We start from the raw sequence: 18,049 nt of genomic DNA, 5'->3' as shown, positions 1-18,049 counted from the left end.
AGCTTGTACTTACACCTGGGATCCCCCGCTGACACAGGGATAGCCATTACAAATTGCCGTAATGCTAATCTCCTCTAGTAGATTAAGCATTGATCTGTGAAGCTGTAAAGCGGTGAGAGAGGTTCACAAAAGGTCAAGCACATATTAGGGAATGAAGGATGCTTCTGGTAACATGCGTTTTCAGTAAAAATATTTGTTTTTTTCTACCAAACACATTTTTTTGTTCTTTCTTATTTTCAATTATTAGATGTGATGTTTTTTTTGTCTGTTTTTCTTCTATTTTTAAGTTAGTTTTTATGATAGTTAGGCTCAGTCAGTTCTCATCTGTTTATGTGTCACCTCTGCTCTTCAAAACAAAGTCACAGCGTGCTAATTCTAAAATACTGCATTTCTTTGGCAATGCTACTTCAAATGTGGTCATTTTGTTGTGCTTATTCACAGAAAATGCTGGTGCTGCGGTCACAACTGTGGTAGCCCACAATTGTTGAATCCTCACAAAATGGCAGTGTTGTGTTCAAGACCACCTAACCCGAGACCAAGACAAGACCAAGACCAGAGTGTATCGAGACCGAGACAAGACCAAGACTTTTAGGGTCCGATACCAAGTCAAGACCAAGACCGAGGGAAGTCAAGACCGAGTCAAGACCAAGACCAGCGCCAGTATGTGACAATAAAATGTGAAACATGATCAAAATCACTAAAATTGATCTAAAAGACCCACATTCACGTAAAAACACCTAGATATTTTACACAGAGAACTGGAATAAACATAAACATCTTTATTTAGTACTTCTATGTTGTAATCACAGAATTTCAAACAATCAAAGTCGATCAAAATAGTATTTTCTCTGCCTTTCATGAACAGTACATACATTTATGTTGTTTTTAAATGTGCTATTTCAAAACCATGTGCAAATATGTAAAACTGAAAAAATGCCAATCATTTCTCTCTCGTATACAGATTATAGCTACATTATATAACTTTTCTTAAATAAATCTATATCTATCACTAAGTTGTGACAATATGTTATGAGACAGATAATTTGTTGAAAAAAAGATTGATCTCCTTCACTTCCTCCCTGAGCGACTACTGCCATCTGCAGAAATACAAACCCCATTGAAATACGTGCACAAAAACATGACTGACTTTTATCAGTTCTAAGACCCTTTTGCTGGATCAGATGGTTTGTTTTTGACCAAGCAGTGTATTTCTCCAGTTAGCACTGGGAACATGGAGAAAAGGCAGAGGAGCTCAATATTTTCACAGCTTGTCGGTCTCATAACATACTGACACAACATAGTGACATAAATATATAAAAAAAACTATATAACTTTTACAAAGATATTTTTTTGTTTTAACAAAGTTACATACTGCATCTTTAACTCTGCTGTTGAATGGATGTAGCAACTTATACATAACATACATAATAAAGAAATCTGACATTTAGAGGCCCAACTGCATGCGTTTCAAAAATAAAATTATACAACTGGAAGCAGTTTCATAATACGCCAAAGCTTTAGAAAACGTCAATGGCAAAACTCGAGAACAAGGATAACCATGTAGTTGAACAGTGGTTGAAATAAAGTAGGTGATACATAAAATTAGTTTAAAGTAAGGTTTCATTGCACTTCAGAAAGATTAGAGACTGCAGCATTTTTGCACCTAAACGTGCACGATGGGGTCTCATTACAATGCCTCCTCGACTAAAAACCCTTTCCACTGGTGCAGAGGAGGCAGGGACGGATAGCACTTTCAAAGCCAAATTGTGCAGTTGAGGATATTTGGACTGGTTTTCTCCCCAGAAGGCAAGAGCATTGTCACTGTCACAGTCTCTTATATCATTAAAGTATCTGTTTAATTGTGTTGCAATACTTGAATTCTGGACAGAGGAGCTGTGCTTCTTATGTGCCTTGTAGCGTGACAGAAGTCGAGGGCATTTGGCTGGTGGCGAATGACTGGTTGGATCCACATTCATGGCTTCTGAGCACTTGTCATCTGTACTCTCCATGTTCTCCACCCCAAAGATCAATGTGTCTGAAAAACACAAACACAATGACTGTGTTAGTTTTCAAGAACTTTGAGTGTACAAAATAATGTTTATGACAAAAGTAAACTGATGAAAAGAAGACTATAAATTCCACTTTATGATTTAAGGCTTTATGTGCTACGAATTTAAGACATTTTAAGATTTATAATTTTGCAAATAAGACTTTTTTTTCAGCAAAGAAAAATGCATACCAACCTGTCAGTGTCTTCTTAAGTTCATCTCTGAACTTCTTCACCGATGCTGCATTACCTCCGTTGGTAACATCTAAATCCACCCAGCTTAAGCCAAACTGTGGATCCAGCATGGCAGCAAAGAAGTACACATCATGGTTAAAAGGTTCCTCTCTTCCACTGTCTTTGGCCATGTTTGTTTTTGTAAAGATTCCAGAAAATCTTTTCACCAGAGACTGCTGGAGGGCTCTGACCAACGGCCGGCACTGCATTCGGGTCTCCTCCATCTTGAGGAGGTGTGTGTTCAAGTCCAGTACAGTTGGAACCACCATACTAATAGTCACTGATCTTTCCCCTTGGGTCAGCTCTGTTGCTTCAGCAAATGGAGAAAGAACTATACATAGCTCCTTTAGCTGGTTCCACTCCCGCGCACTGAACACGACATCCTCATAGTCTTTGTTGCACATTTCACTGAGTGATTTGTGTTCTAGAGTTGTAAGGGCCTGTACTTGTTTAAATGTACTGTTCCAACGAGTTGTATTTGCAGCTGGAACACTTTTATTGGTGCCAAATGCAGCCTCAAACTTATCTTTAAATTGTGAGCTGCTATGTAAAAGGGTTGCGAACTTTGACGTTTTTGCTATGGTGCGAGAAATGGTCTTGACCTCCTTCATACCATCATGCACAACTAACTGGAGAGAGTGTGCAAAGCAGGAAAGACGTTCACCAGATGACCATGGTAAGTCAATGTCTTCCTCTGAATTAATGTCCTCCCACAAGTGCTCGTCATCTAAATTATCCTCTTCACTCTCACTGTCATCAGATTGCTGCTGGGGCATGTGTACTTTGAAAGCACATTTCATATTGGGTGCATTGTCTGTTATGATATAGCTAATTTTGTCACGAATACCATATTCCTCAGTGATCTCCTCAAAGGCAGACGCAATGTGCTCTCCAGTATGCCTCCCTGTAAAACGCCTACAGTCCAGCAGGTAGGATTCAAGTGCATAGCAATCTTTAGATTTGTAGCACACATGGGCAGTCACCCCAAGAAAGGAGCGTAGCCTGCGATCAGACCAAAGGTCAGTTGTTAATGACACAGACGACTGGGTCTTCAGTTTCTCCAAGACAGTTTCCTTGACTTTTCTGACCAATTCTGGAATTCGTCTCTCAGAAACTGTTTTTCTAGAGATTGGTGTGTATTTACTGTCCAGGACTTCAAGAAAGTGTTTAAAGTGTCCATTTTCCACGAGGGAGAGGGGCAGACAACATCCAATGATCAAATCTTGAACAATGGCTTCACTGATGGCTTGCTGCCTTGGCGATTGTGGGCTGTAGAGCTGCACTTTCTGTGTAAATAACGATATTGTTGGCTGTGTGACATCACTCTGTTGCCCTGCCTTGTATTCCAGGAACCTAATAAATAGGACATAGAAATCAGTTTATCTGATCATATGAACATCAATTACATAAGAAAACAACCTTAAAAATAAGTAGGAACTTTACAAATACATGTCAAATATGTGTAATGTAATGTTACTAGAAACGCATGTAGATAAACAAAATGCAAATCAATGGTATTTTGGCCATCACATTTTTGAAATGGATAAACAAGTAAGTTAAATGACTGATATGGTATGAACCATAGAGAGTGAACTGGTAAAAAGTTACTTATTGACCTGAAATTGTAAATGGCAACATAACAATGTGGTTTCTAAAAGTAATTTGCCTATATCCATACAAAGCAACTAATTTATTAATTTTTCATAAGGTGAGGCATATTAGTCTCTTCACTCTCTGCTTATATCTATAGACTAGTTCCCACAGCCAAACAACAGAGCATCACCTCCACGTCTTATCTTCAATGTCAGGAGCTATATCCAGCTCCTAAGGTCAATGTAACTTACATTGACCTTAGTTCATAATTATGAGACAGTGAATGAATTCATTCACTGTCTCATAATTGTTTTTCATGAGAAAGAAAAAATCTAACTTAGGAACAGGATGTTATTATATGTCCAGTCGACTCAGTCTCTCAAGGTTAACTGCATTTGCTTACTTCCCTTAATAATGTTAATTGTAGGACCAATGCAAGAAAATACAACTTATTTAAGGTTAAGCATATCAGGTTTGGCACATTAATAAATTATATATGATGGCTTTGGAGACATTGGGGTTACCCACCAGCACAAGCCAGCACATGCTGACAGAACCATTACGTTCTGTCATGGTTACGTTACAGAACGTAACCATTACGAACCATTAGGTTCTGTCATGGTTACTTATTGACAGAACCATTACGTTCTGTCATGGTTACGTTACAGAACGTAACCATTACGAACCATTACGTTCTGTCATGGTTACTTATTGACAGAACCATTACGTTCTGTCATGGTTACGTTACAGAACGTAACCATTACGAACCATTACGTTCTGTCATGGTTACTTATTGACAGAACCATTACGTTCTGTCATGGTGACTTATTGACAGAACCATTACGAACCATTGTTCTGTCATGGTGACTTATTGACAGAACCATTACGAACCATTGTTCTGTCATGGTGACTTATTGACAGAACCATTACGAACCATTGTTCTGTCATGGTTACGTACGTCACCTTATTATGGTTATTAAACATAGGTAGAGACTTCCACATCAGTCTTCTCCTTCATGAGAAGTATTGAACAAGAACCAAAATATATTACGATTATCTATTCAGACTTTTATTTTTGCTCTGCTTCCACCTATGTGCTGCAATCCACTCATGAAGCCGACAGAAATACGGAGACATGTTCAGGAAAGCTGTAATTGAAACAGCGTTGTCCATGCACAACACGAATCAACACTTCTTTAAATTAAATCAGTAATGTCCGACATGTTTTCACAAACACTACTAGGTGACAACTTGTGCATCAAGCTAGGTGGCAAATAGCGGATAAGAAAGGAGAACATTCACCCTAAAAGATAAAGCACACATATATAACTTTAGCTAACTTAATATGTGTAGCTAATATTGAAATAAGAACTGTGTGATGGCCGGGTAGAATAATTTTGATACCGAGGAAATTGCTTACGTTAACTTGCTAGCTTTCCTAATATCACTTTTACACACAGCTTACCTTTCTTTGTGCTTTCTTTCAAGGTGTCGTCGATAAAAGTTGGACGTAGTCCCCACCGTCTCTGATAGTGAAGCACTGCAGAACTTACATTGCGCTGTATGCTTTTTTCTCAATGTTGCTTTACAAATGTATTGTTTGTGATTTAAATAGCCAAATTTTATAACCGATGATTTGGCCGACATCTTATCCCCTTCTCAGACAACCACTTGTAACTTTCAATCGAAGTGCTGCAGTCCGCGCTCAAGGTGAAAGGGGGTGGGGCGACAGCAGTTAAAAAAACAACAACATGCATTTACCAATGAGACGGGTTATTGCTTGGATTTGAATCAGGAGTGCATCCAATAAAAAGAAGGATCTTAAAGAAATTGATACTGATGATTTAGCGTTATTTTCACAGTTGTGGTCTTGACCGGTCTTGAAATAAAATACCGAGTCCTCAATGTCCGAGACCGAGACAAGACCGAGACCAAATGTGGTCGAGTCCGAGACAAGACCGAGACTATCAAAAAATGGTCTTAAGACCGGTCTCGAGACCAAGACCGTTTTCGAGTACTACAACACTGCAAAATGGCTTCAGGTTTTCTGAAAACATGGTAATTATATTTCAAAAATGTGAACTTACATTAAATGCAGAAAACAAAATTCCATCCACACTTCCTCTGACATTAATCACTTTTGATGACATTCACCAATGATACACATCTTTCAAAAAACAACTTTGTGTCAGTAGGAGTTAGCTTTTAAGACTGTTTACTGATTCATTGCAGACATCTTTGGGTGATAACAACAATCATATTGTTTTAACCGTTACATCGTTAATAAAAATCTGCTGCAAGCTTAAGCATCACATTTAAATGTTATAATATATTATAAAAACTATTATAATTTCCAATTGAAAAGCTCACATACCAAAGTTCACACCGCCATAGCACCATGGGCTGACCAGGTGTTGGCTCTCAAGTTTCAAACTGAAAACGGAGAGAAACGTTTCTACGTGAAACAGATCTATGTGGGGAGCCAGCCAATCAGGACTGGAGCTCTGGTCAACATGGTGACATGTTACCTCTTAGCCAATAAGCTGAAGAGTCTCTAAATCGGAGCTCCTCCACCCTGACATTGGATAACCTCAAAGATGCCACATCAGGGGGAAAAAGTCATTTTTAACTTAAGAATTGTCTGCTAAGTGTTTGCACACTGTAGTGAGCTAAACAGACTGTGACATTTTGTTTTAAAATATGGTGGACTATATGTTACATGACTGATTAATTTTCAGAGTCATGCAATATATGACTCTGAAAATATGCTACATAGTTTCAGCTGAAGCATTTTTAGTCCAATCTTATTTTACAGTGAACGTCTTATATGGGCCGTTCTGGCTTAGTGGCCTGGCTTGGTTGGGAGAAATGTGAACTACATAGACGTTTAAGTCAAAAGGCGTGTGTTTGTGTGTGTGTTACCTCCTGGATTTGCCTTAATAGGATCAGAGCGAATCAGACTGAACTCAAAACTGGCCCCTGGACTTTATTTTGTGTGTCTAAGTCAATGAGAGGAACTCACACATACACACACAGGCTTGATAATCTAAACAAGGGTATAGTCAGATTATGACAGATCATGTTTCTTATGTTTTTATACTGGTGTGTGTATGTGTGTCGCGGTGGGTGTGCGGGCGTGTGTGGGTGTGTGTGTAGCTGACAAAAATACAGGCAGCATAAGCCTCTTTAACATCATAACTCAGTTACAGTAAATCTTCTTAGTCACCCATCACTCTACCCTACAGAAACCATCCCTCAATTTCTACCACTTCATCGTCTCATCATTGTCTTCCACGCTTTTCCCATCACACTTTGCAACTCTTCAATTGTGCGTTTTTTTTCAAGATCGAAATAAAAAAGCACATGCTGGAATATCACGGGATTCATTTTAATTATCGGAATCTCACTGGCCGCAGATTATGCTCTGGATGAGAGGATTCTGGTTTTAACTTAGCATGAGCCCACTGAAGGGGATTAGCTGATATTAAAGGAAAGACATGCTGCTTTAAATTGGCATTTTAGCAGAGAAGAGGATAGTTTGTTTTTTTCTGGCCTTTTCTCTGGGGAGACATTTACTTGTTCATGTAATGGGTGGCGCCTAAATTTAGAATTTTATTTGCAAGCAAATAAAAATTAAGATCGAGTGGACCATCATCATATTCTTATAGCATTAAAATTTAGATCATAAAGGTAATTGTTTTACAGTACTAAAATTGTATTAAATAAACACAAAACTGCTCAAATGTTACATGTTGAATATAGCCAAAATAACAAAAAAATACACAGATAAATAAGTAAGATAAATAAATTTAAAAATGCTTAATTTTTAAAATGATTTTGGCTGTATTTACACACAGTCGCCGTTCCATGGCTGAAGAGAGAAATGATGCCACTTACAAGGCATCATTGGCTCATCACGAGGCCACGTACACACAGCAGATCTTGATGCACAATTCTGAATTTTTACAGAAATCCAAATGTTTTTTTGGTTTTTTTAAGAAGTTGTTCATGCTACTAATTAAATGCAGCCTCAATCGGATTTCTTTGTGAATGAACCCCAAAGTGACCCACATAAAGAAGCACAGAAGCCACAGAGCAGCTGTTTACGGACATAATAATGGACGCCCCCATCTATGGATCGATTTGAAGATGTTCAGCAATGAGAGCCAACAGTACAGTCACAAAATGATGAAGGAAGCTAATAAAAAGAAACCACAACTAACAGCAACAGCCTTTTGTGGAGCATTAATTTCTGTAGATGTCTGTTTGGGTATGAAGTCAGACTAGGAGTGGTCTGATATGATGTGCGTCAGTCTGGCACAGACTTCTTTAATAAGTTCAGAAATTTATAATCACAATTTTCAGCCCACTGTTTACATCCAGATTTATCACGCCTGGCTTCTACTGGTGCAGAATTATGAGACTACAGATGCTTTGAAAACGTCTGCAGTCTTTAATATGTATCTGCAGATACGTGTCTGATTTTATACCATCTATAGAAGTGGCACAAATCGGATTTTTTCAGAGGTGAAAAAATTGGATTTGGGCTGATAGGTTGCATTTTAGGAGAAAAGTGGATTTGGGTTGCATTCACCTGCGTGAAAATAACCAAAGTTGCAGGAGAAGCAACTCTTCAGGACTGGACTTGGGCACCACTGACTTACTGGCTTGAAATTATGCTCTAGATGAGCAAGAGTGAAGGGTGATGCTTGTTGAGTTACCACATCATTACTGTGGGTATCACATGCCTGGAAAAGCTTCCAAACAGTCATTCTTCTGACCAAGGTGACGTCTAGGAGCTTTCTTTCTTCTGACTGGCAGTGTGCAGCTAATCTCTGCTCCATACGAAACCCTGAGTAACTTTCTGTGGGTTCTCATTAAAAAGAGCTTAAGAAGGATTTAACAGAACATTTTAGCATTTTTGAAACTAACTTTTTTAAAACCTCAGCCTATTAATATCAGCAACTGTCCTATGCCTGCTCTTATGTAACCTGCTGGGATTTCCAGTTTTCCTCAAGGACACATAAACAGAGGTCATGAGGTCTAAAACCGTATTTTGTGCTCCACTTAACCTGACTTTGACGCAGACATCTTCAACCTAAACATGTTTGACATCACTTCTTCTAAACCGGAGTGGCACGTTTTACTAAATATGCAGATCAAGTAAGGATGTGCGTTTTTTTTTGCTGTGCATATGTGTGTGTTTGTTTGTGTGAGTTAGAGCTCAAACATGTCTTCTATCTTTATCTGCTCTCTCGGTGTGTGTAAGAGCTCAGTTGTGGTTTAACAGTATTAGTGCTTGCTTAAAGGGTCGTAGGAGTTTCAGTGTCTAAGCCTGTCTCCTGGATTAGCTCAACAGTCAAGGAGAGCGTGCACGTGGTGGTCGGACACACACACACACACACACACGCCCGCACGCCCACACTCAACACACATATTTGCATTTATTCACACATAGAGATCATTGTCATACAAACAATGTGCAAATTATTGAAACAGGAACATTTTTAACGACATACTAATCCATAGAAAGATGCGTCTCGACACACCTTGGTTTACACACACATTCAGCTCTATGGTACACATATACACAGATTACTATTTGCATTCTTATGACCATAACAAGCCTTTGATTATCACTCGTGGTGGGTGCTCTCCCCAAGCCTGTTTGCATGGCTGTTAAGCAAACTGGGTGTTGGTGCGTCCAGAGATGGATCTTTGTTCCCCTTTATTCTGTTTTTTAAACAATAGGTTCTAGAAAAGCTCACACAGAGCGATTGGTGGCTGTTAGCGCTTCTCCAATGAAGTAAAACACACACGCTATGACCATGAATGCTCTCCTGTCACCTCCTTCCTGACACACACCCTCAAGTGTAGCCTGGCAAGCAAAATAAACAAATTCTGTGGGCAACAGACGCAGAGGTCATGAATAAAACATAATGCACAAGTGCATGAACAGGCCAGTGCAGGCGCTCGGCAACAAAGAGAATGCATTTAAACTGCTGATATTGTCTGCAAAGTCAGAGACTCCAGAAGTAGATCGCCTTCATCTCTCTTGCGGCGCTCGACATAAAAGGAGTTTTTGTAGAGTCTACAATTCTGCTCTCTGTTTTATCCATGTTAAAGTGAGGAGTGAAAAAAAACTGAGGCAGAGGAGTTCAAAGAGAATAGACAGATCAAAACACATGAATCAAAAAGACTGATCGAAAAACACCCCGCTGGTGTAAAGTTTGACTATCTTCTTTAGACTCTGAACATTTGTAGCTGCTGTAAAATCATATGGAATATCATTAAGTGAACATAGATGTGCAAAACCCTTCAAAGCAGCTATGGAGTACTTCCAAGACATAAAATAGAGCTTTGTATCATCTTGTACACAGGAGAGCAACAGGTGAAGGCTTTTACCATGAGCATATGAAACAATAATTGATGTGCAGATTTCACTTATGGGATTCTGTGCGATTATCCAACCTGTAAGGTCTTTGATTTGCCAGCTTTATAGCTGTATGTCATATTATTTTCCTATTTACTTGAAATCAGATATTTAGACACACTGTGTAAAAAGACATATAACATGTTTGTCTTATTTTCTGACATTAAATCAGGTTTAGTTCAGTTGGGATTAGCAAAATCATTTTTTATCGTTTTCACTTTCTTCAAATTGAGAAGTTCGCACATATTTCCTGAATATTTACTATTTATCAACCAGCTTCGACCGGCATCTTCACAAGGTCTTTTGCTTTTGTTCTGGGGTTGATTAACATAAACTTCTCTCTCTCTCTCTCTCTCTCTGTCTCTCTCTCTCTCTCAGATTTTTCTGGCATTTAGCAAATTGAAATAATCATAACTGTCCTAAAAACATTTTCATTCAAGCATCAAAAATCTCAGGGATGGAAAAAACTGCTGTGAACTCAAACAGGTGTTTGACAAAAGGGCACACCTTTCCTCCTCCTCCCCTGACAGGCCACTGTGGTTCACTAAATGTGTCAAATGTCATAATGCCTTTCAGTTAGAAAACCCTGCAGGTTTTTTCTTTATCTTGGCAGGAGTACACGCTCAGCATACGAGCATTATTAAATCATCAACATAAATTGGGAACATTCCATTCAGTATTAGTTAGTTGTCATGGCCCACATAATTACAAGCTTCTTGTTTCAATAAGCCTCCCTCTTCTTTCAGCAATATTTTAAGTGATTTGTCAAGAAATGTTAACAGCTGTGACCTGTGGTAGTGTTATGTGCGACATGATTTCTTGCTTTAACGATCCGTGCTAAAGTGATTATTTATGTTTTATTCATCGTGATGTAAACCATAAGCCGCACTTTTTCCGCATAGGCCTCTACGAAACTCTTTGAACTTGTGAGCATGCTGATCTGGACTACGTACAATTTTGCGAAACCGTCTGATGTAGATCACTGCTCCGGCTGCTGCTACACAGGTCAGGTCAAAGAAACCTCAGAAACATTTCAAAGAAACATCCACACAGTTGTCAACCTTTTGTTTTCCCCTGACTCTATCTACTTCTGTAAAGTTTGTTATTTTTGTGATCAGAGACACAGACGGACGTCCTGGTGGCTTGAAGCCAAGGTACACATCGCACACTGAGTTTGAACCGGCTCATTGCTTTTGTTGTAACGTTTGGGTCTCCCCCTGTTGTTCATATCTAATTTCACTAATAAATTACAACCAAAAAAAAAAAAAAAAAAGCCATAGCAGAGGATTAAAGATCCTGATAGATGCTGTAGCAATATACTGGGAAATAAAGCCAGATAAAACAGGAGAAACTAGTCTGCCTGATAGACTGAAGCCCATCTGGGTTTGATCTGCTCACGCAGAAACACAGCTTCGGTCCTCTTTCTGCCTGTGATTCGACTCTTCTCACAGCTGGACTGAATCATATTGGAGGTTTTGCGGCTGTGTTGGTTTGCTGCGTGTCTGTGTGCACGCATTACTGTCTCAATCTGCATATCTCTTTATATGTTTGCAGGTCTTATGTGTGCGTATGTGCCACTTCCACATAGCCTCCCACACACACACAAGCACATGCACGCATCTGCACACTCTGCTTCAGATGTTTTCCATTTAGGTTTTTAATCCCCCCCCCCTTTTTCCCCTTTTCCTTTAGTCTGTTTAAACAGCCGGCAAGAGGCCTGTAAAAGTCCCGATCTGTTTACACGATAGGCTGCCTGGTGCTGGGCTGTTTAACTCAGAGTCGTAAATTATACAGGATCTCAGCACACTGGGGGTGAACACCACACCGCAGGTTCATATTGCCAAAAACCTGTTTCACATCGCTTCAATCTGGGACACCCTTGAGCTACAGAGGGAAGATTCGCAGCAACTGGAAATGAAGTCCTAAAAGTCAAAGTTATATCATCAAATTCAATCATTTTTTTCTGTATTATGTGCAGAAAATAGGCACAATCTGATGAAATTTCAAATTATTCAGTTGCTCACGTTTCAAAGTGTTATTAAACTTCTGAGTTTCAGAAAGTATTGAACAGAGGTTTAATGAAATCTTAAACCTCTTACACCGCATGAACCAAGCCTATTTCTTGGTTCATGCTCAGACGGTCATCAGCGATTCATTTCTTCACCAGTCAAATTTGGCTTTATAACAGGTGATAAAGTGATACCTGGGGTGCATTTTGAGACCTTGGCAACAATTGAATGAATTTGGCCCATCAGCACATCTGATGCAGCAAAACATCTTTTATTTTACTGTTTTATGATGCGGTTTTCTATGGCTAACCAAGACCAAAAATATCCAGCAACCTTTTTTTTCAAAAGCAGACAAATTATTAAACTTACAGCGAAGGTTTTTGAAAACAGATAAAACCCTAAACAGTTCTTGATGCAGATCCACAATAAATTTTTTTAGACCAAAATAGAAAACAGTGGACCCAAAAAATAAGATACAGAATGTGCTTCTTTAAACAAGTGCAGAAACCTTTTTATGTACTTTCCAGATCTACAATGATTTACAAAACATTTTCTACAAAAGCCAGGGTACTTTTCACTTTTTCATTAAAAAAAAACATTCAACATTTTACTTGCTTTATTTTTGAGCGAGTAAAAAAAGAATAAAAATCACAGCATTTTTATTAATGAGTTCTTTCTGGGTCATGAGCACTTTCACCTTGGACACCACAGCTGCAACAGCTTGCAGCCACATATTCCAGTGATAAAGCAGTCTGCAGATAAAACCTGTACATCGGGCAATAAAAACATAAAAGAACAGCAGGGATTTAAATACGACAGAAAAGTTTTTGAAGGTGTGATCAGATTCTTTAGTTGCACAAAATACAAGTTTCCACATGTTGGGGGAATTTATAGCTTTGTTAAATTTCACTTGTTAGGAGCTGAACTGATCTTGAATAAGAGGGACAGGGAGAAGAGATGTATGTATGTATGTATGTATGTATGTATGTATGTATGTATGTATGTATGTATGTATGTATGTATGTATGTATGTATGTATGTATGTATGTATGTATGTATGTATGGATGTATGGATGGATGGATGGATGGATGGATGGATGGATTTAAAACTAAAAGTGCTTTGAAAATAATTTTGGTTTCATTGCTACAATTATGCTCTTTGTGCTTAGGCCTGCCAATACAAACAATAAGTCAATTAATCGCATGATAAATTAAAAGAAACTGAACAATCTTAATTTGCTTAATTTATCGTTTTTCCTCTTTTTTCTTTCCTCTCTCTTTTTACCAGAAACTGAGTGATAAGATCTTCAGTCTGGTGCTCTGGTCTCAACTATCTCTTTTTTTGAAAGATAATTTTGTTTACACAGACTTCAAAATTAACTTTATGTGTTGTTTCTTTTGTTTTCTTTACTTGGCATTTTCATATTACTTGAAAAATGGTCTCAAAACAACAATATTATTGTTTATCGCAATAAGTTCTGGGACAATTTATCATCCAGCAAAATGTATTATTGTGACAGGCCTATTGCTGATATTTCATTGCCAATATATCACACATTATCCTAGTAAAATACATTAAAGCTTCTAGATGCAACATGCCAAAATGGAAAAAATCAATTTCAATATTAAATTGGTGTCTTTTACCCTGCATATAATGCATACTAAATTAATAGAAACTAGTAGAAATACCCTTCAGTTTGAATAATATGAACACCTGTGGCTTTGAGTTTTCTCATCACTCATGTGAAAACTACACATTGCACAAGTTGCTACATCACATGCCATGTGTGCACATCCACACCTTCAGTTAAAAAGTAAATACAATGTGTTTCACAGTGGATATCTGAGCATACAAAAAGGACTAAACAAATAATTTATGAGCTTATTCCAGTAAAGGTTTCCAGTAAAATTTGATAAAGAGAGCAAACAAAGTAAGGTAACTTCTGTTTGCGTCATGCATCTTCTTTGGTTCCAGTTGATATTGGCACCACAGATGACAAACATACCTTGTGTGATTTTCATCTTTATATTGATCTGAACAAATACTGAAATGGGACCTGATCTCCCTTTTCTTCCGTCTTCTATTTTCTAAGAAACCTTTTGGTCCTTCTTCCAGATTTAAAGGTGGTCATCCTCCCAAGCATGCAAAAGTTATTCTTTTCTCTCTCATGTAAAATACAGAGAGAGTGGCACTGAAGCCGGGTCAGTGGTATTCAAAGGACATCCTTGGCTCTCCATTAAAAACAGAACATTCAAAAAACAACAAAAGAGCTCCAGGGGACAAGTTTGCCAAAAACCCTCACGCAAATCATCGGCTGTTGACACACACACCACCTCCTGATCATGAATGCACTCTTTAACACCATCCTCCTGACACACATAGGCACCACCACCACACACACACACACGGATACAAAACAAACTAAGCAAATGTGCATACACACACATTCAAATAGCCCACAACCCAACAAAATGCACATTTGCATATAGGATCAAACACACACATACATAGCAGCCGAAAAGCTCTTCTTGTGTTAAGTAGAACGAGAGTGGGATCACTCTATTTGCCGTCCCACACAAAGCTGCTTGTTCAGCCATTATCTGGAAGAGCCTCTTCTCTCCTCTACAGACAAGATGACCAGGTCACAGCTAAAACAGCCTCTTCTCTCCCCTGGCCTCCCCCTCGTCTCCCCCTCTCCCTCTATAAACAAAGCACAGCCATTTGTTTTAGCCTCTAAAATCAGAAAGAAATTGGACATTTGCAAACCAAATGAGGCTCGTATGGCAGGTTCTTGTACCCCCATCCATGGCAGAGGCTAATTGTGTGACTGGCCACTCTAAACAAATGACTGGGAGAGGGGGGTGAGGCGGAGTGGGGGATGAATAAGGGGATGGACATTTGTTAAGGAAATCAGGAGGCCAGTGAGCTCATGTGGCCTGCCTCACCGTCTGATTACTGGAGCGAAACACAGAAAGTATGGCTAAGTGTATTCAGCAAGTTTGAAAAGGCAGAAAACTTTGAGGATTTAAAAACATGCCTGGCGCAAAGTGTAAGATCACTAACTTTGAAATCTCAACTCCTGAAGGACACAAATGTAGCCGTAGAATGTTCCACGCTGATACTATTAATTATTTCATTCACCTTGATAAAAACTAGTTCCTCCTGCAGAACGGCAGACAAAAAGCAAGATGCTTCCACCACCATGTTTTGTTTGTCTTTAGGAAATGTGGCCAAATGTTCAGTTTAGGTTAATCAGACTGAAGCTTGTTGTTTTTCTAGTTTTGGAGGGATTTTAGCCAATCCTGAAAATGTCTCTGTCTTTGAATCTTATCGATTGAGCTGTTTTTTTGAATACAAGATGCTGCTGTCACGTCAAAAACACAACCATTAGTAACCTGAAGTCTATGCAGCTACACCTTTGTGATTGTCAGGTTGTTGGCAGCCTCCATCATTTGTTTCAGTCTTGTTTTTTATGAGTTATGGGGAAGTGTTAACTTTTAGCAATGTTACTGACTCTCAATATCATCTCCTGCCGTTGATGACGCTGTTTGCTGTGCCATGATGGAACATATGTGGTGTCTCCTCCTGACTGGTACCTTTCTGCAATTAAATCATTTTGATCCTTTGCAAGCTTTAAGCAAAACTATACAATAAACAATATCAAGGAATTCCCAATAAAACATCTTACCTTTATCAAACTGTTAATCAGACTCTCTATAAATGATGACCTAAGAGGAATGCTGTAAATTAGTTTTTTATAGCTTATTTTACAGTTCAATGCTGCATGCACATGTCACATTAAAGGTGCAAAAAGTTCAACAAGTCTTTCTAAAAACCGTAGATATGTAGAGATTTTACATCCACCTAATAGTAAAAACTATACAAGACTGCAGTGAGTAGTCTGTCTCACTGACAGTGAAAAGAAATATTCTGTAAACATAATAAAGTGCTCAAAGTTCATGTTGCGGAGCATCTAAAATTCAAAGTTCATTCCACAGTGGAGCTACGACGTCACCTATCAGTGTTATAAATGCAGGTATTTATCTGTGATAAAACGGGATCAGCTCACACATGTACACGCAAATCAATGCATAGTTTCACATTAAACCCCTCCACACACCAAAGCAACCCACTCAAAAGCACCTGCAAGTTCATGCACGACTGTGAGGTCTGGAAAAAAGCTATCGGTTGGTCACAGTCAGGAGTCTCTCATATGGACTGGATCAGCCGTTGCAGGTGTCAGAGGTTACAGGGTCAGGGGTTGAGCTCCTTAAGCCAATCAGAGGTCAGTATGTGGCTCAGGGGGGGTTTCCTTGTGAAGTGAGGGGTGCAGGATCCAGTTCCAGCCAGATACTTCCCAGTCACTTTATCACGTCTGTTGTTCGTCAGACACGTCTTTATGAAACCAGTTGGATTTGCCAGATCACCTACGATAAAAAGAAATTTGAATGCAGCTGCGATCGCCTCGTGTGTGATTGAATCTCAGATGAAATAAATTTGGACAACTGTGAATCCATCTTTTAAATTTAAAGGAAGATGTTAAGGACTCTCTGTGCACCAGCCCATAGATAATACATCTGCTTTGCATTTGTTTGACATGAGAGAAAAGAAAATTATACCAGAAGTTAAAATAAGAACAAGCATAGGATCAGATAGTATTGAGATGAAAAAAAAAAAAAACATGAAAAAAATGTATGGTTTCTTTCACAACTTATATAATTACTTATCCTGGTTAGTATTTTCATCTTTTTCACTTTAAAAATAACAAATGGATAAAACTTTATAGAAAAATCCACATTTTTCCCCCATCCATTTTATCTTACCTTTTCTGTGAGCAGCTCTGACATTTTGGTTATATTCCGTTTATGTGTGTCTATGCAGCTTGTCTGAGCCTTTGTTTGTGTTCTGGGGATGATATTTGCATTTAGACCAAGATGTATTTAAGAGATAATGAGGTCAACTTCTCAATGAACTCAGTCTTTTCGTTTATTTTTGTCGATAAAAAGCTGATGCAAAGTGATCCGTTTCTACAACTTACTGCAGCATACAACAACTTGCATAAACTTGCGACAGATGAGCAGCATAATTTGATTTTTTTCTTTATTCAACAGAAGAGTCCATGGAATCTGAGTGATAATTGACTGTAAATTGAGTTAAAACCTCATGTAGACAAGGTAGGAAATAATCCAAAAAGATATGCAGCTCCCTTAACATGACATAGGAAAGAATTGCCTTTGTTATCCTCTTATAGTTCTTTTTTCTTTATCTATTCTGTCTTACTTGGATGAGAAATTCACCTGAATAAATACAAAATACAGTTTTCAAATGATGGGTGCAAAATTTATGGCAATGGCTTTATAGCTGTTGTTTTGGCTGTACATTTTCTCACAGGGCCAGATTGCTTTGGTTTGCAGTTCTTTTTCTTCTACAAATGAAGTAACATTTTGATTGTTGCATAACTAAACCAGTTAACAGAAAGAAAACCAACTGGGCTTATAAATGGCTGAGACTGCTATCCCACTATTGAAATATTTACCAAACTGCATACATTTAAATTTGAAGCCAATACTGCACTGATAATTTACAAGGCACACAATAATCTCCCCTTGGAATGAACCTTTTACTAAAAAAAATATGTGGACTAGACTTGATAAGGCCAATCTTAATTTCAAAGTAATTTTTAGTATTACTCATCTTTACTACATCTTTACTAAGACTGTATTGTCTTTTGG

At 38.4% G+C, this 18,049-nt stretch overlaps 1 protein-coding gene across 1 annotated transcript; it reads right to left on the bottom strand.

Annotated features, from left to right (window-relative positions):
- Positions 1-940: 940 nt before the first annotated feature.
- LOC114153967 (uncharacterized) lies at positions 941-4,499 on the bottom strand. Its single transcript, XM_028032666.1, has 2 exons — positions 2,244-4,499; positions 941-2,035 (listed from the first exon to the last, which is right to left on the bottom strand). The coding sequence occupies exons 1-2, from the start codon at positions 3,079-3,081 to the stop codon at positions 1,608-1,610; spliced, it is 1,266 nt and encodes a 421-aa protein (XP_027888467.1). The 5' UTR covers positions 3,082-4,499; the 3' UTR covers positions 941-1,607.
- Positions 4,500-18,049: the final 13,550 nt, after the last annotated feature.

This window comes from Xiphophorus couchianus, chromosome 12, assembly GCF_001444195.1.
Source record: "Xiphophorus couchianus chromosome 12, X_couchianus-1.0, whole genome shotgun sequence".
Classification (NCBI taxonomy): Eukaryota; Metazoa; Chordata; class Actinopteri; order Cyprinodontiformes; family Poeciliidae; genus Xiphophorus; species Xiphophorus couchianus.
The sequence above is the reverse complement of the archived record's forward strand: the minus strand, read 5'-3'. Positions and strand labels throughout refer to the sequence as shown.